Source organism: Mytilus edulis, chromosome 4, assembly GCF_963676685.1.
Source record: "Mytilus edulis chromosome 4, xbMytEdul2.2, whole genome shotgun sequence".
Classification (NCBI taxonomy): domain Eukaryota; kingdom Metazoa; phylum Mollusca; class Bivalvia; order Mytilida; family Mytilidae; genus Mytilus; species Mytilus edulis.
The window spans coordinates 12832318-12855911 of record NC_092347.1 but is presented as its reverse complement, the minus strand read 5'-3'; the positions used below and the strand labels follow the sequence as shown (position 1 = coordinate 12855911).

General features: G+C 32.0%; 2 protein-coding genes across 2 annotated transcripts in view; one reads left to right on the top strand and one right to left on the bottom strand.

Annotated features, from left to right (window-relative positions):
• Positions 1 to 400: 400 nt before the first annotated feature.
• Positions 401 to 23594, bottom strand: part of LOC139518987 (neuropeptide receptor 15-like) — a 36820-nt gene continuing 13626 nt past the window's right edge. Inside the window, exon 2 of the mRNA XM_071310701.1 lies at positions 401 to 1893. Coding sequence (XP_071166802.1) covers positions 1152 to 1893 — 742 coding nt within the window. The 3' untranslated portion in view covers positions 401 to 1151. The remainder of the gene's footprint in view (positions 1894 to 23594) is intronic.
• LOC139518988 (protein unc-13 homolog C-like) lies at positions 6563 to 8343 on the top strand. Its single transcript, XM_071310702.1, has one exon. It carries the CDS (start codon positions 6603 to 6605, stop codon positions 7512 to 7514), a length of 912 nt encoding a protein of 303 aa, XP_071166803.1. The 5' UTR covers positions 6563 to 6602; the 3' UTR covers positions 7515 to 8343.

Below are 23594 nucleotides of genomic sequence, written 5' to 3'. Positions count from 1 at the left end.
TTGTGTAATGTAACAAACACTAGAGTAACTATATTAATGTCACCTTTATCTTGTGTTAAATATTGTACATTCCATAAAATCAACAAATGTAGGTCCAAAATTAATGTCATTGTTACTAGCCATTCAAATTCATGCATCAATCTGCTTGTTATCTAAACCATTTTGAGTAAACCATTCCAAGTGAAAACAAAAAAGAAAATCGCAAAAAAAATATACTAGGTACGTCCACTTGGTTATACATACATATTAAAGGTACTCCAACACATAGAAGTTTTCAACGACCTTGACTGGCTATACTGCCCTTGCACGGTGGGTTAAGGTACCCACAACAAATGGAAGTTTTTAACGACCTTGACTGGCTATACAGCCCTTGCACGGTCGGCCATTAAGGTACCCAGGGGGTATACCGCCGTCTTGAATTGTACAATTACAGAAAATAATCGGTCTAGTTCTTTGCCCAAATCTGCAAATTTGGAGACAGATTTGCAAATTTATTGGTTGCACTGTTTATTTATATAAAGAAAACTTAGTTATTTATTGCATTATCGAAAATGTTTCAACAAATACCAAATATTTGTGCTTTTAGAATTAATTTCTCAATCAAGCCATTTAAGGGGAGATAACTCTTTTAGTACAAAATTTATACTGGACATAAATGGAAATCTTCGTTTTTTAATTCCAGCAAGAAAACAAGTTCGGTGACACCTTTTTTTTCTTTTTATTTTCTTAAAATATACTATTAACCTATCTTCTCAGATTTTATTTCAAAACTCTGTCTCGTAGATTTCTTTTTATGCTCAACAATGTGTTTTATAGCGTGGGGACCCATACATTTTATCACTTTTTAAAAAAAAAGCATAGTAACATCCTCATTTTGGCAAGTATAAGAAAATTCTGTCATTTTGTTTTTCTATACCCCTGAACTACCTTAATAAATATATATATATAACCTTCAACTTGACATAAATGGTATAACTGTAACAATTAAAGTGATTATCCTTAGTGGTTTTACAGACAATAAATATATAGTAACTTCATTTAAAAAAAAAATTGATGTCTGACAATAATTTTGTTTTGTAAACAATATTTAAATATATATTTAGGAACACGATACAGATTTGTAAGAGAGGATACAATATTGTTCCTTTCGTCTAAACTGCATTCACACCATACTGTGCTCTTGGTGTCGACCGCCTTTGTAGTAAAATAGTGTACTCAGAATTAAGAGAAGCCACATTATTATGACTGTTTCCATTATGCTTGTAATAACGACAGAATATGATTGTTGCAAAGTTCTTCCGAAAGTTTTGGCTAAATATGCAGTATATAACAGGGTTTGCTGCAGAGTTGACGTATGCAAGGATAGTAACAAATACGACAAAGACCCATGTACCACTAAACGGTCTTTCAGAAACAGTATCGTAGATGAGTAAAATTTGATGCGGCGAATAACTTAAAAAATAGATTGTAACGCTTGCTATCAACATTTTGACAACTCCTCGACGTGTTTTAATTGCCTCTCTTAATCGACCATTGTCATCGCGTGCATGTCCCTTGTTTGTCAGATTTGACTGTAAGGCTTCTACGCTTAGAAACAAATGTTTTCCAATTATAACGTAACACAATAGTTGAATCAGTAATGGCAGGAAATAAAATATGACAGATTCCATATACTTAAACGTGAAGAACATGTCTTTGTTTGGTTCTGCTTCTGGAAATACAAGTCGACAAAAGCATAGACTCGCGTTAATTCCTACAGGGACGACAGTCACGAAGATGGTGGTTGGTATTCCAAAGCCAACCGCGACAAACCAAACGCTCACCATAGTTACCATTGTATGGCGTCTGGTACACAAAATATGTGCCTTCAGTGGAAAAACTATAGCGATATATCTGTAAAATAAAAAAGGAAAAAACTGTAATTAAAACCTAATCTGGAGACAAACTCGCATGCACAATGATATTGTATTTCTTAAACGACATTAACATCATACGTTAATTGCACTTAACATACATTGAACACGGGAAACATCGACTATTTAGCCTGGCATATAAGTGTTTGTGATTCTAATAAAGATCACTAATGTTATTTTAATTACAACATATTGGCATTTCAGGTGGTGTTTTCTTTACTGATAAAACATATTGTACTGAATCAGATGAATGTACTGTGATTTGTCTATTGCAGTTTATGTAACTAGAGGTAAAGAATAGAAAGAGAAAAATCGAACCATTATTCACGTAAATGATTACGAAACATGTAGACAGTAGAGAAAAAATCACAGTGGCGGACCACTTTCGTAATTTTCAGTAGGGATTTGGGCCTAATCTGCAGCTGAACGAAACGAATGACATGAATTCAATTTGTAAGTGTTTAAGGGTTTAAGAATTACAGCAGCATGTTCTGAAAGTGTTTTATTTATATCAATTTTTGGTTTGTCGGCTGTATCATTTACTGATAGTTTTGTTCGTTCTGAGTATATAAAAGACAGGTGTCTATACGCTTTGTCTTCAAGTATTTTTACAATAGACTATCAGTATTGTCACACTCTTCAACCCTTTGAAGTTTCTCTTCACTTAATTGAAACGTATTTAATACCCTTATACACAGATATATCAAAAACGCCGGGGGAAATTAAATATCTAGCTAATAGCATATTTCTTCCTGAATGTCCATTTTAAATCAACATCAATATTCTGTAGAGTTGTAACTTTAGCATTATCTGTAACTGGAATTAATTGTACTCGTAACAAAACTATAAAATCAGATTATGTTCGTCATCTATTTTCTGATTCTATTTTCCACGGATCTAGTTTCAGAATTCAATGATTCTTCATCCTTTCACTACCGAACTGATATAAAAGATAGCACTGATATTATGTAAATGTTCTATACTTTCCAGGTAAGAACAAAAAACACTTCGCCTACAGCATGTTGACGTATTTTACTTGTAGGTTTTAGAATCTCTATAGAAGATAAATTTAGTGCATACGAGTTGAAATTGTAATATGTGCAGCCAAACAGACACAATTAGAAGTAACAACCATTTACACAAATCAGTTTAAAAGGGCTTTACTCATTAGATTGATATATAGCACAATATAATTATAACACACAAACTAAAAACAAACAAGAAAACAGAATTTTGACAGGAACAGGAATCAAACCGGTGACCTCCATAATTCTGGATTAGCACGTTACAGCGAGACCATTAAGATTGATTTAAAGAGACATTATGCAAATTTGACAAACATCAATCAGAGCCTGCATGGGTCAGATTTAATATTGACTCTGAAGAAATCAGAATTTTAAAAAGCAACAGAACATAAAGAGTTCAATAAGATGCCATAAAGATGTTCTTGATGAAACATGTCTTCATTTGGGTAAATAGAAAAACTACTTGACCTCCTTTATGTGCCTCAATAATTCACTATCAAAGTGTGTATACGAATAGAAGAATAGGGTACTAAAATTATAACGCCAACTCGTTAATTTTAGTGGTTTTTTCAAGTGTACAGCAATTTATGGTCCTTAAATATGGTGCATAGCTGAATCCATTGTATATTATCATCACCATATTTTTAAAGGAAACAAGAACTATCTTTAAAAAAGATATCCGACGTATTTAAATTTGAGTATATGTTTAAAACTATCATTTCGATAACCTTCAGAAGCACAAAGATACCATTTAAATAACGTGTTCAGTATTCTCGGTCCTCGTATCTTTCCGTTTACATTCACCAAAACACCGCGGAAATCTCACATGCGTAGGCGCGTTCTAAAAGTCATGTACGTTCGTACAACAAAGTTTACATTAAAAATTATATAATTGTCCCGAATAAACAGCTGTCACGGATGCAAAGAGCTATTGGAGAAACAATTATTTCAATAAAAATATAAATCTTTGTAAGATCTAGTTCAAATATTTATAGTTTTTCACTTGATTTCCATCACGATATAATAAACGAGACGTTTTTTAAAACACAACCAAATACTCAGCATGACAGCATTTTGTCCAATCACTTAAAGGATTTTCGAGCATGCGCAGTATGTTGCCATAGTTAAGCGTCCTTAAGTTCAAAGGGCACAAACCGAAACTATACCGACTACGTCGGAAAAAGAGATATTATATCTCGTAATCGTAAAATCACAATTCGTTAATCAAGTGAAGTCTTAGCAGATGTCATAAGCTAAAGCCTTGAATTAAAAGAAGTAATGAACGCATGAGAACAGAAGAGAGCTCTCTGGTGGTAATAAAAACAAGAATTTGCTGACAATCTGTAATTTACTCTAGAGTCTGATGTTGAATTAATCATTTATGGAAATATGAAAGCCTACCTATTTCTTATCACTTCGAGCTAAAAGAATTTACACTTGCATAATTACGAAATGTACTGATTGATTGACACGTGTTCACCGTTTTATTCTGTAAATTCTGTCAGCTTTTTATTGTATTTGTGATAAATCCCTTCTCAGAAGAAGCTTAAAGTAGACAAATCAAATTAATTTTGTTTTCGAAGTCTGTCTATTGAAAATATTTTTTTTCATGTTTAGGAAATAATGAAAAGATTGAAATGCTTTGATCGAAGAACATAAATAAGAAAAATAATTAATTTTGACAGATTCAACTGCGAAATAGAAATATTAAGAAGGTTACATTTCAAATGTTTTACAAACGCTGTCATTACTAAAACAACCACAATGCAATATACGTATCACATATGACCATGGATGTAATTTTGTTGTCTTCCATATAAATAAAAAAATAAATAACAATGTCATGTCTAGTAATATTGACTCTGGTCAACCCTGATGATCGCAAGTACGCTATAAGCGCAGTTATCGACAGGATATCCGAATGAAACTTTTGTTGAGACATTTAGGCCACAAATTGAGCCGCAAGAACTGTTTCCCCGCTGTTATTGTGTCACTACCACGCTATACAGCTGTCAGACCGCCACTTACTACCTTCAATTTCTAACGTATGTAAAAGTAGCCCTACAAAATAGGGTTCTTGTCTATGAGTTTGCATTAAACATTCATGATTAATGCGCTTCATAGTATACTAATCAGAGATTCCTAGAAAACCAGGTGTTTTTTGGAGTACCTCTTTTTTTTAAAATACCCCATGAATTGGCATTCCTTCAATTTGACTGGTTTTCTCGTAGAATGATAGTTAAGATGTCAGTTTTTTTCTTGGAAGATTTTAAAACCATGGTGAAACATTGGCATGTAAAAAGCTTACGCATGTACAATTCAAGATATACCTGGTTTCTATGAAGTTAAACTTAAGGTAAAATATGTATGAAGCTGTGAAAATTGTGGTTGAACAGTAAGGGATTTCTAATTAGCGGTTTGACACCTTTACATACGCAGGTTATATTTGACAATGATGGAATCATTTGCTATGTCAAAAACGGATATTAAGGCTACAAAAATGATGCGGTGCAGTATAGGATGATGATACAGATTTGAATTGATGAGCCTCATGTTTGCTTTCGCCCATACATTTTGTGGAATATTTATATTGGTAATATGAGGTTCGGATTTAAGATGTTTTATACTATTGCAGTCTTCGCAAATTGCAGGTTGAGTAAAACGCCAGAAGTAGCCTGATTGCTTAACAGATCTCGTTAGGTGGAGATATTAATCAAGAAAGTATAATGCATTTCAAGGAACCACTGAGGAATGCACATATTAATCACAACTTATATGCAAAAAGTGGTTATGCAAAAAAAATGCATGCAAATTTAAAATCAGTATCTAATCAGCTTACATAAATTTTACTTGCATCTATATGTGTGTCTTATTGTAGACATTAAGGAGCATATGATATCACAGCTTTGCAATAATGATGTAGTCAATCCTGCTGATACTGCCAGATCACATTGTCTACCAATAGGGTCATTTATACTAATCTACACCAGTATCTAAGGGGCAAAAGAACATTCTGGACCAGGACAATCAGAATCGAAGCCTGCCTAAAATAGGGAGAGTAGTTCAAAAGACAACTTTCATTTTCGTACTTGTACCTTAGAAAAACCAATATCAAATTGTTCAGTACATAGATTAAAAAAGGGGTTTCAACTCTTATTCGGATGAGGAGGAAGATGAGAAAATTTAGCATCTACTGGGAATTAGTATAAGAAGAACACTTTTGTGCATCAAACAGAACAACAAAGTAGGAAGATGCACACATATTGTGAGCGATGCAAATCTCTCAGATTCCACTCGCAAAACGCAGTTTATACTGATTCTGATTTCAATTATTTATATCCATTAGGTTTCCCGGATGTTGCTACGGATAGCTGCTGTTTTTTTCGCTCTTGCGAAAATGCGTTTAACTGTGATTACTGCCCAAGTTAGAAATTGAAATGTGTCTGAAAGCTTCGCAGTAAGTAATTCTGCATGTTACAAAATTGGTTTTGCTAAAAAAAAATACGTTCAAATACAAATTTGAGAGATTTCGAAAAACGGAACTTTGTTACTTTTATTTTGTAACCAAGACTTTAACGTCACTATTAGAAATCTGTATTGTTGGGATATTGTTCTTCACTAACTACAAGATGGCGTCGTAACAACGTTACCAAAACGATTGAAAATGGATCCAAATGATACAAAACTCTTATTAGAAGATACTAGTAAAAATACGTTGGAAGCAAACATAGAACCAACATTTTTGGAGGTTCTGAATAAGATTTTAAATACTTTGCTATCAATGAACAACAGGATAGCAAAAATTGAAACAGAGGTCGAAAAAATTGAAGATGTTAAACAACAGTTATCATCGGTTGTCCAACGTATGGATCAAGCAGAACATAATATTGCCGAATTACAGCAACATAATAAAGAAATGGAAGACAGCTTTGAAGGCATGGGTCAAGTTGTTGAAAAAGCACTGGAAAAATGTGACTTAAATAGAAATGATATTGAAAAGATTGAGGAAAACACAATGCAGGAAAAATCAATCATCAAGGAACTGCAGGAAACCGTTCTAGACTTGAAATGCCGTAGCATGAAAAACAATTTGGTATTCAATGGTCTAACGTATCATCCATCTGAGGACTGTGAGGCAAAGTTACAAAATTTCATTAATAGACAATTAGGAATCGAATACATGGTTACATTAGGAAATGTTCACAGATTCGGTAAATATGGTAGAAATGGAGCACGCCCAATTGTGGCAAGATTCGTTTATAGAAAGGAATTAGAACATGTTCTGAAACAAGCATATCGGCTTAAAAATACAAACTTCGGTATCAACGATCAATTCCCTCCGGAGATAGAAATAAGGCGCCGCAAACTGTACCCGATCTTGAAAAATGAAAAAAGTTTAGGGAAACAAGCGAGACTTGTTCGCGACAAACTATATATTAAAGGTCAGTTGTACAATCCCGAAAACATCAATATCAATCCAGCAAATAATGACAGAGAAATTATTATTAATCAACGAACTCCTAGTACGCCACAACATAGAGAAGCAGCAAACCCTCCATCCATACCACCAAGATAAAAAAGAACCCGTACTGAACCGGATACTGCCGAAAAATCAAGATAGGACATTGGCAACGCTTTAGATAACAATACTGAGCGAATTGATAAACTTAAAATAACTCATCTTAATGTTTGTGGTATAAAATCAAAAATACTGAATCCTGATTTTCACCATCTAATTACACAGTATATCTTAGTGTTTTCAGAAACTAAATTGGACAACCTTGATGTCCTGGAATTACCCAGAGAGTATGACTACTTTGCAAAAACCAGAAGGAAATTTAAAAACAAATCAGGAGGTATCCTTATTATTTTCAAAACAAAAGCTCAAACAATATTTACGGTTTTTAAAGTCGGATTCTGAATTTGTTCAATGGATTGGAATTTCAAAACAAATATCCTCCCTTGATCAACATACTCTATTTGGTTGTACTTATGTTCCACCTGAGTTCTCAAAATATTCATCTGATGAATCATTCATTGAAATTGAAGAAGAATTGTTAATATTTTCTCAAGGTATCAAAAATATTGTGATCGTAGGGGATTTCAATGCTAGAACTTCTTCTTTGAAGGATTATGTTGATGATGATTTAAATTTACAAGAAATACTACAAATTGAAGAAGATGTCATTAATGATAATACTTCTAGTTATTCTATACTAAAAGAAAATAATATTTTACAAAGATTTAATGAAGATACAGGTCGTGTAAACAAATATGGAACAAAATTATTGGATTTTTGTAAAAGATGTAACCTATTTATAGCAAATGGTCGTCTTTTTTCAGACAATGGCATTGGCCATACAACATGTAAAGATGCTAGCATGGTAGACTATCTGTTACTTTCACCTAATAGTTTTAATATAACTACAGATTTTGAAATAGTTGGTTTTAACCCAATGTTTTCTGATGTTCATAATAGAGTCCATTTTACAATGAAAATAGATAACGATAATCATCAGAAAAGCTTAACTTTTAATCAAAAGGTAGACCAACATGTACGTTGGAGGTCAGATAAAGCAAATGAATTTAGTCAAGAAATAAATGATGATCCCAATAACTCATTGAATGAACTTAACATCATGTTGAATAAAATGAATGAAAACACACAGGTTAATGTCGATCAGATAAATAGTCTTATAGATAACCTTTGTAAATTCTTAGTAAATAGCGCCACTGACGTTTTTAGTGATAAAAAAATAATAGGACTAAAAGGTCACCTAAATTAAATGCAAAACCTTGGTTTAATAAAGAGGGCAGAGAAAAAAGAAATGCATTTCATCGGGTTAAAAATACATATAAGCATAAAAAATCTGCTGAGTTCAAACAACCTTTAAGCACTTCTGCTAAAGATTATAAGAAAACACTAAATCGAAATTTTAGTAAGTATCAAGAAAAATGTGCCGCTGAGCTAAGATCCCACTCAAAATCTGACACACAAGCCTTTTGGATGACTCTTAAAAAATATTCCGGTCAAACTAAACAGAACCCTCCGATTCCTATTGACACATTTTACGAATATTTTAAAAAATTGAATCAATATGAACCCGATGCAGCTGATGATGCTATTGATATTGATTTTAACTCTATTTGTGATGATGCTTTGTATGATTCAATTTTGAACGATGAGATTACGGAAGCTGAAATAACTGATGCAATAAAAAATTTAAAGAATAACAAATCACCAGGATTAGATAATATTTTAAATGAGTATATAAAACATTTAACTCCAGCATTGGTACATATTTACTGTAAAACATTTAACATTGTTTTAGAAACCGAAATAATACCAGAGCACTGGACTATTGGTATAATAAGACCAGTTTTTAAAAACAAAGGAGATACCATGGATCCTGATAACTTCTCCGAGCAATAGCATTTATAAGCTGTTTAGAAAAAGTCTTTACATCAATAATTAATTCTAGATTAACCTTTTTTGCAAATGAAATTTCCGTAATTTCATACAACCAAGCTGGATTTCGAAAAGGTCACTCTACAACCGATAATTTATTCGTATTTCATGCCTTAATATCACTGTATCAATCTTTTGGAAAAAAAAACTATTTTGTTGATTTTCGAAAGGCCTTCGACACTGTATGGAGAAGTGGTCTGTGGAAAAAACTACAGAACAGTGGTATGAAAGGGAAAATATTTACTGTTATTTTTAATATGTATAACAATATTAAATCATGTGTTAAATTCAACAACCAACAGTCAGAATATTTTCCCTATGTATAGATTATTATTAAGTTTAATGCAAAATAGCGGTCAATCATTCAAATGGCTGAACTTTATAGAATAAATATTATGGTATTAATGAATGGGTGTTTTTATAATGGCCCTGTTATATGTCCAAGGTCTGTAATAATGGTCGAGGAAGTCTGTAATTGCCCGAGGCAACGCCGAGGGCTATAACAGACATCCGAGGCCATTATTACTGACCGAGGACATATAACAGGGCCATTATAAAAACACCTATTACTTAATACATTTATTAACCAACTGAACAAAAGTATATGTGTTGCTGCTAACTTGATGTACTGTCTTACTATTTTAATGACAGTTTAGATTGAACAAAATAATTTGTACTTCACCATTATAAAGCTTTAAATATACCAAATATCCAAGATATTAAGTTGAAAGAGATATATGTGTTAAAAACAGGATGAACAGTGATCCCTTTATATGGTTCTTTAAAGTTGGTTGCTGGTTACTAAATTAAATAATATACAAAAAGGTATTATACTCTTTACAACTTAGTTTTATTAACTTTATCAAAAACCTAAACAGGGCGTAATACAGACAAACTGGGCATTAATACAGGGCCATTACAGAAAAACAGGGCCATTACAGAAAAAACAGGGCCATTACAGAAAAACAGGGCAATTACATAAAAAAAACAAGGTCATTACAGAAAAACAGGGCCATTACAGATCAATATTTAATGATACAGGACTAGGATATGTGTTTGTCAGTCAAGATAGTGCTGACTACAAACATCTGATAAAACAGGTTTTACAAGACCAATATATACAAAAAAGGCATCAAGATGTACAATTATCTTCCCGAGGTGTATTTTACTCTAGTTATAAAAACTGTTTTGGTTTTGAAAATTATTTAATAAAAATACCGGAAAATGCAAGAATCTGGATGACAAAATTAAGAACGTCTAATATAAAAATTCCCATTGAAACTGGGCGTTGGCACAAAATTCCGGCTGAGGACCGAACATGTCACATATGTAAAGAAAGTGTAGGAGACGAATTTCACTATCTTTTTATATGCAAGTCTCCTAAACTGGTTATTTTTAGAGAACAACAGATCCCTAGTTATTATACGAAGCATCCAAGTAAGCAGAAGCTATCTGTTATGTTATCTTACTGCAATGTTAATTTATATAGACAGGTGGCATCTTTAATCAAAAAGTTGAATAACTTATTGTGATATGTATATAAATTTGACTTATTCTTTTTTTTTTTTTTTTTTTTTTTTAATTATTTTATATATATTTTTTTTAATGTGTTATAAATCATGTTTACCATATATGTATCTGAGCGTTGCTTTACAATAAAATCTTATAATCTATAATCATAATGTTGCCGTAGTGATGGCCCAAGATTAAAGTGTGTACTGCTATCTAATCGAATTCAAAGAACAGAAAATTTCTATTTTTCTCTTTATCTCTTTATGAAACAACCAATTTGCATAATTAATTTCACGAAAGGAAATGACGTTTAAAGCAATCAAACGAAGTAGAAAGATTTTATATTGCTTTATTCTGCTTGGAAAATTCATAAAAATGAAAGTAAACATCTTAAGAAAATTCAAGAATTGGAATGCTTCCATCGTTTTAATTTGTATGTTTCATTTTTAAAAAACATGGACTGTATAAATTATTTGCAGTCTACCTTGTAATAGAAATGTCTTCAAAACCGTAATGGTGTCAGAACTGTGACAAATAATAATCAGTCTGAATGCGTATTTCCATCCAACAAGTTAATTATTAGAAAACATCGTTTATTATACGGGAAATGCTGTATAGAATTATATTTTTTAATATTCATTTCGAGTAAATTTGCAATTTTTCTTCTGAAGTAAAAATAGTTGTAGGTTGTATGTGGTTTTTATTTTATATAATTGTTTTGTTCGGTCTTTTTTTTATTATTATTAAATTTACACTGCATACTTAGTTTAATAAAAATTAATAACTTAACATCTGATCGAAATTCTATGGCAAATGAATACATTATTAATCAAAGTACTTAAGTACTGAACATCGGATTACCGCAAGTTCTTGTGGATGGTCAAAAACACAAGTCACAGAAAAAGATCACATCTCTATACCTGAAACTGAGGTTAATATACAGAGATTTATTTTTTTCTGAGACAAGTTCGTGCGTGGATGATTGAATAAATGACAAGAAATTTAACCACAAGGCCACACCAATTTGATTCTTTGTTCGACGGACCCGCACGCACCTATTTTTTTCAAAACAGATTTTTTTTTATTTTTTTTTATATTCCCGCATCCGGAAATGTAATCATGTCTATTTCCCGCACCGTTTTTTTGTAAATATTATAAAAAGATATCAACATTTGTTTTTTTTTAATCACAGTCTAACCTGTATATAACGATTTTAAACCTATAAGCACCCCATCACACTGTGTAAATATCTGTGAGAATATTTGTTTTAGCATGAAAGCAATTTATCCCATGTGGGTGTGCTCCGAAATAAATACATAACAGCAGAAATACCTGTACAGAACAACACATTGGTTTCTTTCCCTTTACTTATATTCCCTATTAAAACATGTTCGTTGTAAGAACTTCTGAAGGATTGCCTTCAACTGCAATTATATTGTATGCTGGCGAAACAAAACTATACATAGCCGCTGCATGTGTATGCACCTGTCCTGATTGATTCATTGGCCTGTTGTTCAGCAGTGCTCGTTTGTTGATGGGGGGCATTGGAATATTATTTCCCGTTTGGATATATAAATTAGATAGTTGGTTTTCCTGTTCGAATTGTGTACACTAATAATTTTGGGGTCCCTGTTTGGTCTGGATCAAAGCCCTGTGTAAAAGTCTGTACTTTGACCTTTTTTGTTATTATCAGGTTTGGAACAACCCTCCCTCAGACAAGGGGTCATTTTACTGTTGTAGAAAAGGAAGTAGAAATACCAAGGATTTGTATATTGCTACTATACAAAACCTTTGAAAACTTGGAATTTTTTACTCAAGAAGAGTACATCATATTTTAAACAACTTTTCTAAAAGAGGGTCCACTTATTTTGAATAATATTAAACTGTTAAAGTAAAATGTTTTAATATTACAAAATTCTTGGACATGTTTTCACCATTTAATACACGATAGATATATAGTTCTTTGGGAAAATATGAGCCCTTTTGTACTTAAAAGTGTTTTGTACAAAGAAATATATTACATACATAACTTATATTGACCCCTCATAAAAGGGATATTTATAACATTAAGGGGTTGTTCCCAACCTGATTATGACTTAGATGGAGAATTGTCTCATTGCCAGTCACACATACATAGACCAGATTTAATTATACAATTATTTCTTGGTGAACAGGGAAAAAATACTTCATAAATTAAAGAAATGTCAAAGTACAAGTGATAAATCAAGTTTCAATATTTATGATATTGTCAAAACCTACTATTTTATGTTTACAAACAAAAATTATAATCGCTCGCCTTTTCAAGCTTCGCCTCAAAAATTTGCAAATTAATTATTTTTTTATTAAAATTTTCAAATCGCTCGCTCGCCCCAATTTTTGGAGTCCAAAAATCCGTAGAACAAGAAATTAAATTGGTGTGGCCCAACGTAATAACTATTATATTGTAGTGATAAAAATCAGTATACCTGGAACTATTATACTAATATATTATAGTACCAGAGTATACAGTGGTTTGTTGTTATATATTATATCAATATAACAGTTACATGTATATATAATTTTCATCCATTTGTATATTATTCTATTCAACTATTCTAATTATAGTGCAGTGCAAGTGCATGGTGGATACTCTTCATTAAAAAATAACAGAGTTACCGGTCCTTGTCGTGAGTGTCGCTAAACGTTCTTGAGTCAGAGATATTCTTCCGCAAGCTTAAACATAATTTTCAGGTAAAAAAATTTCATATTATTAATTTGTGTTTTAAAAAAAATATTTATAGGTCATCCGGATGAAAAAATTATTATAGAGAGATAAAATTAAAATACATTAATTGTTATATCATATAAACCAGAGGAAGCCAGATATGTAGATTCCATAAACTGCAACAACTGTGTAAACGATATTTCTCCACTTGAGACAGTTACATTTGAACATATAAAGCGCGAGGCTTGCCGAGCTTTTTAAATTAAATAAAATCTAACTATTGAGAGCGCATAAATATCGTAACACACGAGTAATTGTGGTGAAATTTGTTTCTCGGATGATTTATATCGATCCTTCTGAAAGATTTGAAGAAAGTTGTGTACTTTTTATGTGACGTCATCAGATATGCTGTTTTTTTTCATGACGTCGCAATAGGAAAATTTTAATAAGAAACCAAGAAAATTTGACGTCATAATTAAATTTAGACCAATCATTTGCCGAGAACTGATTTTTCACAAGTGAGGAGAAATATTTTCATACATCGATCAGGAAATGTGAAAATAGCGCAAAAGTTCGAGATAAAAGGTTTTACATGCCAAGGAAATGTGTTCTTAAAACCAAGCAGACACACAAGCCTTGAAAATGTGTTCTAAAACCAAAAGGACGAACAAGGAAGACTGAAAATCATTTCAAATCTACCTGACGGCATTGGAATTCTATTAAATGCAAAAATTACACAATTTGTGGATTTTAAAGGAATAGTATAAACTCATTGGTCATGTCATCAGCACTGTAATTGACCCAGTGAGAGAGAACAATTGAAGTCAAAAGTACTAGTTTTATACGTTCCATGAATATACCAAAGGCTGCAAAAAGTTATTAGCATGGATTTGGAAAGAACCGAAGCGTTTTGATTAATTTTGAATACGAGAAGGGAAAAGTATGTTAGGTATACTTCAGCGAGATAAAACACCTGATGATCAGAATTAATGAATAAGAAATTATACTGAGCAAAAACGTGGCAAAATTGAGCATGTTCTAATTACAAGGCTGCAAACAACGGACACAATTAATGATCAATAGTTGTATGTATCATTCGCCTTTAAAACCATAGAATAAGGTTTAAGGTGAGAGGTTGTGAGAAGTCTCGTATAAGGAAATAACCATTGAGGCGTCCGTGATTTATAGTAATCCAACATTTGTTTTATATCAAAATATCAGAATCATCGTTAAATCTGAACTGACGGTATGTCTAAACTTTTGCACATACCTGTTTATCATCTTTGAAAACCAGCTGAATCTCTATTTATTTATTACATTTCAACGTCAAAATGACCCTTAGTATGCCTACGATAACTTTAAGATTTGTTCCGAATGTTTAGCTGAAATACGGATAATTTATTGTTACTCATTTTTATATGTCAACTGAATCGGTCAGAAAGTGGCCAACTGATTTTGAGTGTTTTTTCTTCTATGTTCTTGGTATAATCGTTTATAATTTCTTGGTATAATCGTTTATAATTTGACAGTAAGCAAGTTGAGTATCATAGTTATACTATGTTCAAATACTTATCCGGTTATAACATATTATTGAGCAGGACATGCATGTTAGATTTGCCATTCAAACTGTACGGTAAACATATCATAGATACTGTAACAGTTAAGCAGACATTTTGCATTGGTTCGTTATTGTATGGGAGTAAATTACTTAGTCATAGTAACACACCATACTTAAAATACAATGCAAAATGCGAGTTTTAAGGCCATGTATTGAAAATAATACTTTTCATTTCAAAGAAAGAAAATATCGCTGTTATCGACATGGTACAAGTTTCATAATAACGTTGCTATTAAAACGTCAAACATTGAATTCCACTGTATTAAGAACATTAAGGAAGAATGAGGCTTTCAGACAGTATTATTTACAGAATATCTAATTGCGACAATCACTCAGTGTCCCCTCGTATATGAAAACGCTGTCAATATTTGCAAATCAAATTTGAGTTACTTAAGAAAACACATCATGTATTTGATTAGTATAAGATAGATGTGAAACTGATTCTGACAATATCAGGGACCTCTGTTGATTACAATGTCGATGATGTCCTAGCGTGGAATTAAAAAGAACAACAAATCAAGTATTGAACACTCAGTCTGCAGTAGTGTTAAAACGTTCGCTGAAGATTCCAGACGAATGAATTTGTATATTATAGGACATTGACATTTCCACAGAATTTCAGTTAATTGCAATATTTTAGTTTTCAAAATCAAATTATGAAAAAAGATACACCAAAACTATTGAAAGCAATGATAAAGAGGTCGGAACATAATTCAGATTTATTTATACACGTTGATTTACCTGAATATAGGAAAAAGAAGATGTGGCATGAGTGCCAATGAGACAGCTCTCCTTCCAAGTCCATATTTATAAAAGTAAACCATTATAGGTCAACGTACGGTCTTCAACATGGAGCCTTGGCCTATATCGAACAGCAAGCTATAAAGGGGCCGAAAATGACTAGTGTAAAAGCATTCAAACGGGAAAAACAACGGTCTTATCTACAGTATATAAACAAAACGAGAAACAGTTATAAACAAAATCAACAAACGACAACTACTGAACATCAGCAGAGTCCTGACTTAGAACAGGTGCAAACAGTTGCACTATAACATTTATTCAGAAAAGAAATCTTTACATAGTTGGAATTTTTTAACTTTTTTTTGAGATGTTAAATGTCTGGTCTCGTATGGACCACGTTATCATGCACTTATCAACATAAATTTATATCTAGATATAAGAAGATGTGGTATGAGTGCCAATGAGACATATATTTCATGAATTCATGAAAACATATACTATCATAATAATCCTATTTATAAACGCTGATAGAATACTACGTTTGAAACAATGCTAAGCTTGATTAAAACTTGACATTTAACCCGTTATATATCCCTCTCGGGCAAACATTACTTTCTGTATTTCATATAAGAAGTGTTTTTCTCTTAGAAGATCTTAGAAACTTCATCGAATATCATCACAATCAATATGATAATATAGTTATTCCTAATATAAACATCGTCCTTAACTAAATTAGCTAACGAAATTGCAATTTTAGACTTCAGAAGTCAATAAATATATGAACAGTGAAGAGCTTTAAACCAAACAACACAACAGCATTAAGACCAACTGTATTCAGTATTTGCCTATTAACTACTGCATTATTACTATAACCCGTGTCGAAATTAGACAATACATATTTCGTTGAAAGAACGAAATCGGGAAATATGACAGCATTTAACATATATTTAAATCGAAATATTCTTTTGTTGTATGACCCAAGTGAAGAGCCTGTAATTCAGTTTGTCGTTAGTTGCTTTCAGCCGTGTTTGTTTTTGTTTATTTTATTATTATTGATAGACCGTTAGTTATCTTTTTTGGAATGTTTCACATTTTTATTCAGTTAGGATCTTTTATATCGTACTTAACTTTATGGGTTTTGCTTATTTTTTAATGCTCTACCTTGACATACATGTAATTATAAAAGTTGTTTTCATCCTCGTCTAATCTCAGTTACAATTATTCATATGACAAATCTTTATTTTTATGCTGTGTCACAAAACACCTCAGAAGGTTCACAGAAATGTATTCATTTGGCAATCTTAATTCCTCAAAACCTCACAAGTTCCATTTCATTTCTCCATTCTTTAAGTGTTAATTTACAGATATTTCTGTTCTGTTGATAAGTGGTCCTACAACCTCAAAGAAAGTCATCAAATATTCTATCAAAGCTTGTTAATTTCGCTATTATCTATTTCTGGAATTTTAAGAATGATTGAAAAGTATTGTATGAGCTATTTTCTTTGATAGCTAGGTTGTCTCCGTTAACAGTTATGGTTTTTGTAATCTAAATATCACTCTTCCATTTGAGATTATTTAATCCTATAGAAATGTTCTTGATAAAAAATGTGTAAACTAGAAAAAAATCCCAAATATAGGGACTTATTGGTAAAATATATCCACCACTCTCCTTATGAACACGCCATTTGTACAAAAGTACAACGTACAAAACCCTTCTTTGGACATTTCGCTAGATCGCGGTTTTCTCAAATATATTATGGCGGCTATTATAAGAAACCAATCCCAAGTGTAAGAACCGATAACCGAGTGTAATAAGAAATGATTACTTTATCGTCAGATTAAGTACTGTTAGCAAGACTCCAGTGTTTTTTTGTGTCTGCTAAAAGAGGGACGAAAGATACCAAAGGGACAGTCAAACTCACAAATCTAAAACAAACCGACAACGCCATGGTTTGTGTCGACCGGCTCCTCCTGAACCGTTTTTTCCCCCTTGTTTAGTTCTTTTTTCCCCAGTGTATTTAACTTTAACGGAGAGGGGAAAGAGCGGTTGACTTCTTTATATATGCTTTATTTATGTTCGAATAAACAACAACTGGAATAAAACTAATGCACAATATGTATTTTTATCAACACTCTCCCGTAATTAATTAACATACTACCTGTAGTCTATACAACTAAACGGACATAGGCAGGTGCAAAGTAGTCAAGTGTTTTAATCTTGATAGACAAAAGTATCTCAATAAGAAAGCGCAGCATATGTCTGAAAAATCTTTAAATGATACTAAATACCAATAAAATGATTTTATGTTGAACTGCTGCAAAATGATTTAAAAACTTAGCCTAAAATTGTGTCATCCTAATAAAAAGATTGTGGGTTGTATATAATTATGCCAAAGAATAAAAGCTAATTTGCAATATAAAAGTGAACTATTATAAACAACAAATCTGCTTTCGTGCTCATTATCAGGTGAATTTTTAATAAGTTTACCTTGAAGACTAAATTTACATTGGTATTGTTTTATTAAAACTTTCCTTTATCGTTTAGAAAATGGAATACGGGATTATTTACATAAATTCCTAAAGGTTTTTAGATAATAGTAACTTTCAACAAGTTGAATTAACACAGTGTTTCAGAATGTTTTAATGATTTTTGAGAATTGTTTTTTGAAACCAAGTTTTTCTACATTGATACGTATCGATCGCGGTGATATTGATGGTTCAGCAGGATCATCTATTGTGGGACTCAAAGCAAACTTATTGGCAAAGTAAATGATTCAAACGAAGTTTTGTACAGATTGACCATTGCCCCAAATAAGAGATGGTTTAGAAGGTTGCAGCGGACGATAGTGTGAAACAAATTTGATAATAAAGAACAAAAAAGAAAAAAAGTTACAAGCCAGTAAAATTTTATGATATTGCCTTGAATGATGGTTTCTTAGTTTTCTGCTTTCGGGTTCTCGTGAAAGTTACCTAACTAAAAAACCCCGATGCGTCCCAAAACTATTTGTTCACGCGTTCTTTCTGAACATTTTTTTTGTATAAACGTAAATTATTTCTTGTTTGAGAAGCGTGTGCATGATTATCAAAAAATAAGGATTAATGATTATATCTCTAACAAGAGTTATATCGAATTCAGTGTAATTCAAACAAATGATATAACAGAACGGAAAAGTCAATTTGATTTTATTCTCAGTGCATAGGTCGATAATGTTTTTTTTTAAATATAATTAAATAATAAAAATCAAGTTCAAATCCATGCTTTCGAAAACAGAAAACTCTCTCTTGAGACCACACTTATGAACATGATTTGTCTTTAGTAAGGTGATCTTGGCATTTCTATTTCATTAACCAATTCTGGGAGAGTTTATATTAACCAGACATTGCTCAGGAAATAAAGATAAATACTCTTCCGCCTTGTTAATCGGCACATGAAACATTGATGTGACAATAACAGTGAGAGAGAACAATTACACATCAACCTTATTAATAGTTTATTGACAACAATCGGCGTGATTAATAGAAATGGTTCAGTTAACATTTGGATGGTTGTCCATCACCGTATCATCATCTATTAATCTTGTCACAGGAGTGATCGTGAGGATAAACAGTGTTTTTGCTTCCTCTTTATTATTAAATTTCTTACAAATTGCTATTGTTGGCGGAAACGTGAAGGTGTACAGAGTATACCATGTTTTACAACATATATTTTCTTTACAAACCTTTAAATGAAATGTTTCTTGAAATTGCAATATAAAGGAAATTAAAGAATTAAATACATTTGCGTCTGTAATACATAGCCGCCTCGGTAGTGTCATGGTAGCGTGTTCGCCTCGAGTGCAGGAGGTCGTGAGTTCGACACACGGCAGGGGCAGACCAAAGACTTTTAGATTTGTATTTGCTGCTTTATCACCAAGCACGCGGCATTAAAGAGTAAAAGCAAAGACTTGTTATCTGGGAGTCAATAAAGTGTACGGGTTGGATGTGTCTTCCTGCTGACTGTTACCTAGTGAACTAGCACGTTAAAAATCTGGTCTAGTACAAAGTATGGTTAATATTCATATCGTCCTGAATATGCATATTAATTTGCCGCTGGAAGTTAAGCAGCCATTCATCATCCCCATCATCACCTATAATACATCTATTATGAACCCATAACGTATGATCGACAGTTAATACATTTTACGGTGATTGTTGATCGGAAACTTTGTCTGTGACTTTACTTTCTATTTTGTTCGAGATACTTAGTGATTGTGACCTTGAAGATCAACATGAATGCATTGAACAAGTGATATTTAAGTTTCTTGAGATGAAAGGTGTTGGCCTTTTTAACTTTTTTGAGTTCGAGCGTCACTGATGAGTCTTGTAGACTAAACGCGCGTCTGGCTTAAATACAAAATTTAATCCTGGTATCTAAGATGAGTTTATTGAATTGTTTGTTATTAATGGCTTTATTGCTTCGATTTTAGAGTCAAACTTATACTTTCTACATTCCACGTTTGAGTACTCTGTATCTTTTAGAGGTTTTATATTTTAACTTGAATTTGTTTTGTGAAAAAATGTGGATTGAACATTACTTCTCTTCAATAAGACATCACTCATTAATTCATCCCTTTAAGATTAATGGTGTTAATAAGAGTAACTCAAATATGTCTATTAAAATAGAAAACAGGAAATGTCATTATTATGTCTTTAAGCCAGGTTCAACCCACCATTTTAATTCCAAGTCAGGAATATTAAAGTTGTTGTCAAATAGCTCGTTTTTATGAACTTGGCGGTGGTTTTTTTCCGTTTTTTTTTTTTTTTTGCACTTCAGTGTTCCTATGTTTTCCTCTTATAGTTAATCATTATGTGTTTCCACGGATGTAGTTTGTAACCTGGATTTGTTTTCTCTCAATTGAATTATGACTTTTGAACACCGGTATACTATTGTTACTTTTATATATGAACCTAAAATGTTCTCGTATAAGAACACACTAACAACAACGGCTGGTCTTACAACTTCCTTTTTATATTGATAATAATACCTTCAAACAGATAGATGATGAATTAATAGTTTCCAATATGACAGCCTAATTTATTCATAAAAGCTAATCTATTTCATGCCAGATTAAAGAGGTACTGTCAGACTTAATTACACGGTTTATTATTGATTTTATAAATTAAATGCAAGGTCAAAGGTCACAATATGGTGTGACATTTTTTTTTAGATATGAAGGTATTTATGACATTGTAAATCGAAATGTTCACCACTAAATAAACAGGATAGAACAATTTGTTTTTGGTGGTCTGTACTGCCACAGTTTACATATTTTGGTTTTTCACAGTTTTTGCTATTAAAAAAATCAACCACTTTAACCAACCACTTAACAATCAACTACTAAAATCAGTATGTTTTTTAAAACCTACTTGTCTTTGATTTATCACTAGCCTAATACAAGAGACTCAAAATTATAAAAAAAGAAATAAAGATAAATATTTGACAAAACTCGTCACATTAGACTTGAGCAATATTAATCCCACCAAAATCGTAGACGCACTTAACGTCTCTAGTCAGTTACACAATAAATTTTTGGCTAAATTGTTTAATAACTTAATAAGAAACATATAAGGAGATTTAATATTTACATTTGTCGCCATGATATTTTATCCCTCTGGACATCATGATTGTTGAAGATCCGACTTCTCTAAATTTTCAAAATCGTGAAATATTTGATGTCGTCATATACAATTTATGGCATCGTTATACAGATCAAAGCAAAAGTCGTGTTTATGAAATGCTTAGCGACTTGTTTTATCTGATATATTGGACGTTTGTTGAAAAATTCAATGTTTAATGGTATTAATGTCTAAAAGTTCAGTTGAATAAACAACGGCCATTTGGTGATGCTTTAGAAAGATAGGAAATGTGGTGCATGTATGATTGCGAATGAGATGAATAGTCACCAGAGACCAACAGGACGAGGATGTTAACAACTATAAGTCAATGTACGGACATTTCATACCGTATACTAACAAACATTGTGTATTTGACAAGATCGCTCTATCGTTTACCACATTATGATACCCAATTTACGAAGCGTATGGTTATCCTTCATTTCATTTTTTCGTCAAATATTTTTTAAATTGTTTTGACTCAAATGAGGACTTCCGATTCGTCTTCACGAGACTCGCCAATAATGCTGCAAAAACAATATAAACAAATGAGAGTAACATAAATTTTAGATCATCGATTTGAGAAGTTGTGAAAAATGAAAACAACATTTTTTTAAATTGTATGCGTCAGACGAGGACTTCTAGATTTAAACACACATGGCAAAGGATGTTTTAGTACCAACACAAGTATAGAAATGAATACTAGTAACCAAAAATAACAGCAATAACAGCCATATAAATTTAAGGTCAACTTTGCTCTAAGTTTTATTATATTTTCAAAATTTTCAACGGATAAAGTACATATAAGAAAGGCAAGTCATAAATCATATAAGTACTGACTGCTGAGCTGTTGAGTTGATATCATTGGGGTCTACACAGTCTATTAAGAGAAGTATCGACCTAGTGCTAAAAAATTATATCCTTATAATCAAAATATTAGTACGAAACGATTTCCTGAATTTCCCTTCGTCAGAAACGATAAAAGCCTAAAACTAGATTTAAAGATATACTGGTATACGTACGGAAATTGTGGATGCAATAATACGAAGGAACGAATTACATACTACAACGATAAGGCAAGCAAGAGCTTATAATGTCGCACTCAATAAAAATCGAACTCATATTCTCTAGCGTTATCTCGGTTTAACCATTGTAAAAAATATACGATCAGAGTTAGCTTACTGACATCAATTGACTTAAATCAATTATACAAGATATAAATGTACGGAAGTGGGGTTTAAGTCCGGAGAAATTATTTCCGGAAAAAAGTAAGAGGACATGGCATGGATTATTCCGAGAGAAAAAATAATTCTGAGAACACTTTCTCAGGAAATAACACTCATTTCAACTTTTTATGTAGATTTTTAGTGTACATAGATGATTTATGTGAGTCAATAACAATTGGAGCGAAATTCATACCGACAAAAAGCAATAACCATGCATCGACATGTGACGGAGTATTATATGAGAGATAGCCTCAACAGAAGTTAGTGTAACAGTGTCATTATCGTACATAACACGAACTGAATGTTACCTACAAATAAAATAGTTTGATAGTAGAAACATGTTTGGGATTTTATTGAAGTTTACTTAAACACAGTTTAAATGGCATTATTTGATTGCTTAAACAAAATCACTGAACTTCAACCATTACCGCACATTGTAATTCCTAAAACAGATCATAATTCGTTTTCCTTTAGTATGCTTGATTTTCTTTTCTTTCTATAACTTGCAAATATAATCTTGTTAAAAAATCGCTTATCTTAATTTTTCTTCAAAATATAACTGCTCTGAGACATAAAAAGGAACGAAAGATATCAGAGGGACAGTCAAACTCATAAATCGACAATAGACTTAAAACGCCATGGCTAAAAATGAAAAGGACAAACAGACAAACAATAGTACACATGACACAACATAGAAAACTAAATGATGCCCCTGCAGGTGAAAAGTGTTATTT

Coding starts and splice junctions, on each gene's coding strand:
- LOC139518988 (XM_071310702.1), top strand. CDS start 6,603: ATGGATCCAAATGATACAAAACTCTTATTAGAAGATACTAGTAAAAAT.